This window comes from Acyrthosiphon pisum, chromosome X (genome assembly GCF_005508785.2).
Source record: "Acyrthosiphon pisum isolate AL4f chromosome X, pea_aphid_22Mar2018_4r6ur, whole genome shotgun sequence".
In the NCBI taxonomy this organism is placed as follows: domain Eukaryota; kingdom Metazoa; phylum Arthropoda; class Insecta; order Hemiptera; family Aphididae; genus Acyrthosiphon; species Acyrthosiphon pisum.
The window spans coordinates 80,814,452-80,819,455 of NC_042493.1; the positions used below are offsets into that span (position 1 = coordinate 80,814,452).

Consider the following 5,004-nt stretch of genomic DNA (forward strand, 5'->3'; position numbering starts at 1 on the left):
CAAGTTTAAACTTGGTGTGTGTTCAATAAACTTTGAAATTATTGTTTCTTTTACCGCTTGATTTTGATTACGAGTTAATTTAAGTAAGTTTCTCGCGCCCTCGAGAACCGAGTCAGTGTTACCTCTATAAAATTGTTTGCCCCATCTAAAATATGTTCTGACTGAGATATTATATTGTCGAACCTACTATCATCTGAGTTAAATTCGTCTGAAGGTTCGTATAGTTTCCCACTAGAAGGGATATTAACACTACTTTCAAGATCTATAAGATTTTCATAACTAATGGTTTCGTTTTGATCAGTATCTAACATAGGTCATAGACTATGACTGATATGAAATAAATATCCCGAGTAAATAACCATACAATATAGAATTAATTAATTAATTTCCTCAATTACCCTTTCCGATTCCATGCAAACAATAGAAATAAAAACAAATAAATAAAAAAAAACCGTCCTATGGTATTTAAATATAGGTATGTTTTTGCTGTTGATAAAACACTAATTTTAAATACCTATAGCAAATGCTCTGTACACCTACTGAAAATAAAAAATCTATTTTTAAAAACTAATTTTAGAAACGTATAACGGTTTATACCATCCGTTAAAAATCGAAATTTAAAACAAAATCAAAACTGAAACAGGAAAAAATTGGATACCGGTATTATAATTTAAAACTGAAACCGAGAATATAATTTGAAAAAAGGTATTTTTTTGGTGAAAATATTTGGTATCTTGAACATTTTTGAAAGTTTACTTTACACAAAAGGCGATTAGAAAGCGGGATTCCACGACTCAAATAAATCAATAAACCAAGAATGAACGTAAAAAGTCCAGGTCTTGAAACCGATTTTAGAAACCAGTATAAACCGTTTAAAAACTGAAACAAAAAACAAAACCTGTATCAAAACAGGAAAAAAATTGAAACCGGTATTAACCATGAACGTTCCAGAGGGGAGTTTCTGAAAACAGTGTTCTACCTCATACCATTTAAAATTTGAATAACTATAAAACTATATTATATCGCATAATAGTTTTAAGTTATTTTAAACATTGTTTCCAACGTAACCTACTCAATATCTTACTAATAAATAATATAGTAGCGACGCATATTTTAATAATTCATATTTTATTTATAAATTTATAAATATATTTGAAACCACAGATTAAATTAGTTTTTATTTTATTATACACACATTTTTTGAATTGTGCTTGAAATGTGTACTACCATACCAAAGGTAAAATGTTGTACGGTGCCAGCGTGTGATTTAAATACATCAATTAACACACGAGAAGAGACAGCGAATGATCTCGCCAAAAAAGTAGATTGTGATAAACAGAAGAACGCAACCGAAATTGGACAATATTACAAATGTTGCACTTTATCACCCGTTGAGCCGACTCCTTTGACCAATGTCAATTGTTGTGAAAGAGCGAAACCTTGTATTAGCAATTTTTGTACAGCAGTAAAAGGCGAATGTAACAATTATGATTTGACACCGTACGGGAAAGACTTTGTTTTAAAAACAGGAAGATTAGTGAGTTTAATTTAAAAATATGTTTTTATTATAACATTTAGGTGCGTTAAAATAAAATTACACTTCAATATAAATTATAATTAGGAACATAACAATATATTAAAATTGTATCCATTATAAAATAATGTCTTAGATATTATGTTATTACTTATTAATTACTGGCGAGCGATATGATATTAGTTTAATATTAATAAATTAACAATAATGTTCGGTAGCAAAGTTTAATTTTCAGATTATTCGAACATTTTTTAATGTTATTATAATTACCTAAATTTCGTATAACTGCCTATAGGTTATATTAGATACCTTGTATGTGTACCTTAGATTTCTTAATTACTTAATGAATATTTAAGTGCACTTTTGTCTTTTATTATATTATTATAAATATTATTGATTGACATACAATGTAAAACTTAAAAAGAAATAGAAAAGAAATTAAGGCATAATATATTATAAAAAAAATCAAATGTAACTAGCTATCCAACATTATAATACAAAACTCAACAATATAGAAATCGGAATTTTTTATTCCAGATCCAAAAATGTTTATGTGTAAAATTCAATGGCTTACAAGATACATGTAAACATACTGGTTGCTGTTCTAGATTAGGTTGCATGAGACCTCTTTTTCCAAATTGTCCACCGGCTCGTCAATGGAAAAATGAATTTATCTGCAAAACTAAAGAGAAACGCTGTCCATGTCCATGTGATTAAATTAAATTAATTAATACAAATTGTGGTTATACATTGTTAAAAATATGTACAAATTGCAGTATAGTAAAAATAAGTAGGTAGGTTATAAGACTTTCGAGGATTGTAGTTATAGGCGTGAGATCTGGTAAATGTTCTTGAAGCAATAAGCATTTTCAATATCAATAATTATTTTCTCACTTTTGTGGCGAACTCAAGGGGGTGTTTATATAAGGAAATAAAATGTATGCATATACTCAGGAAAAGATCAAAAAAACATTTAAATACATTTTTGAACCCCCCCCCCTTGAATAAATCCTGGTTGTACCACTGTCTCACGCTTATTGATCAACCATTCAACTATCCTGAGGTGATGTACTGGTGTGTTTAATCGTCAGTTCTTTATCTCAGAGTTCACAGATCGGGCAGTCTTCTTTTGTTATAAGGTGCAGCGTAGTGTGTTAAACAGTGGCGGATTCAAGGGGGGGGGTAATAGGGTAAATACCCCCCCCTTGAGCTTATTTTATAAAAAAATATTACATTGTGACTTGTGAGAAATACTAGTTCTATTCAGCGTTACGTATCGTTATAACGATTATAACGTACCCACTACCCAAAAAAATTACGAAAACGATATCAGGGCTTTGCATGACGATTTATTATTTGATTACTACACTCGTTATTCGTTAAGACCACAGGTTACAGGTACAATAATAAATAATAATGATAACTTTATCTTATCTTTTTGTATGTAGGTACGGTATAATAGTTAGTAGTTACCATATAATAGTTAGTATTCTTTAGTTGTGTTCTACGCATCAAAGTATATAGTGTGTGTGTTATAATTTAATTTTGCCACGTTATAATGTCCAAACCTGTTCTAGAAATGTTCAATAAAAAACAAAAAAAAAGAGCAAAATGATGTTAATCACCATCTAGCTATCTAATATCCATCGTTTGTGAAATCAGTGAAAGATTAAGGTATTAATGGATTATTAAATACGTTAATATGTTGAAATTACACCTGATGAAGTCATTGACCAGTTTGGCCAAAAGTAAAAATAGAAAGCTAGAATTAATTCTTTAAATTTGAATTCAATATTATATTTTTATTATTATTTTATTGACGTATTATATACTATTGTGTACAATGTAAATGTATGTAACCTTATTTTTTTTTTTTTTTTTAAATGTGTATTTTTGTTAGTTGGAATTTTTTTATTTTTGCTGTACAAGATCTATAAAATTAGTGTTGTTTTTTTCAGTATGTAAATGTTGCCATTGTTACAAGTTTGTAAGAATTAATTCAAAATAATGATATTAAAAAGTATGTTATTAAGTATGAATAGTATCTGTTGGATACATTTTAATTACCCCCCCCCCCCCCTTGATAAATTTCTGGATCCGCCCCTGGTGTTAAACGGAAGTGTCCGATTCGAGTCACTGTGATACTACTTTTTCGTGCCTGGATGATGGTGAGGAGGATTTTCATAAGGCATTGATGTTTTGATTTCTTTCAGTTTATTTGTATTTGAACTCTTCTCCCACATGTCTTGCCAGTGACTTTCAGTTAGATTATTAATATTTAAGAGAGCGTCTTGATATGTTATTTCGTTTATTCTTACTAATAACTATATTGCTTATTGTTGGCTGACCTATTAGCTAGTTCGTTGCCAATTATCCTAGTGTGGAAGGGGACCCATAGAAGTTAAATTTTCTTCCTTAAGTGTGAATAGAGTAAAATAACTTATATAAATTCAGGGCTTAAATAAAAAAAAATAATACCATATAACGTTATTCAATTTGTGTTTAAACGTTATTCAAATTATGCGTTTAGCGTTATCAACAATTAAAACGTTATCAGTGGCGGTTTTGACATGCAATTTTACATGAGGCGGAAAAATATTAAATAGTAAATACACTATTTACTCTACACAGGAACCAAATATTATGTTAATGTATTCTTTAAATGGTATGGGTTATCAAAATGGAGCGGAAAGATTAGCCAGTTACAGTTAAAAATTATTCAATGCTATAGAGTCAATGGACAACAGCGCGCAGCCCCCACCTGCATACAATGTGTACACCTTAGATCATATACAATATATGATCTAAGGTGTACACACACGGCGGCCGGCGGGCTGCTGCCAATGCCTAATATTAGGCGTGTTTTGGCGGAGTAACCATCAGTAAACTGTTTACTGATATCGTTTTCGCGAGTACGGTTTCTGTAACACGGTTATTGATTTTCTAAACAAGTTTAGTGATTTTACTAACCGTCAATTAAGACTCGGTAACAGAGTTTACTATGATGCCGTTATCATTTATCCATATCATCACATATTTGTTATCACTATCCAAACAAATCACATAAAGTTCAATAAACGTGTTTACGGTATTATGTTTTGGTGAAACAGTAAACGTATTCTAATCACCTTTTATAACCATAAACTTCTTCACTAAACAGTTTACTCCGCCAAAACACGCCTATTGTTGAGCGGTTGATTTAAGTCGCCTCTGGTGGCGGTCTGCGCATGCGCTATTCACACTATTTTACGATATTACATGTGTGTGCGTAGACGCACCTCGCATGCACAAACTTAGACGACGACGGCGGCTACCGCCTCTGTCGATCTCAGCGGTTTAGCGGTTGCGGCGCCGGGCGCAATATTAAATGGAAACGGCTATAATATAGCTCATAAGTTACGTTACAGTGACGCGCAGCCATTTTCACGTTTGTAGGTACAACAAGTTTTCTATACAAAAAAATAATATTC

General features: G+C 31.1%; 1 protein-coding gene across 1 annotated transcript; it reads left to right on the forward strand.

Moving 5' to 3' along the window:
• Nucleotides 1-1,097: 1,097 nt before the first annotated feature.
• LOC100575079 lies at nt 1,098-2,294 on the forward strand. The gene is made up of 2 exons (XM_003241147.4): nt 1,098-1,537; nt 2,072-2,294. The coding sequence occupies exons 1-2, from the start codon at nt 1,217-1,219 to the stop codon at nt 2,249-2,251; spliced, it is 501 nt and encodes a 166-aa protein (XP_003241195.1). The 5' UTR covers nt 1,098-1,216; the 3' UTR covers nt 2,252-2,294.
• The last annotated feature ends 2,710 nt before the right edge of the window (nt 2,295-5,004 follow it).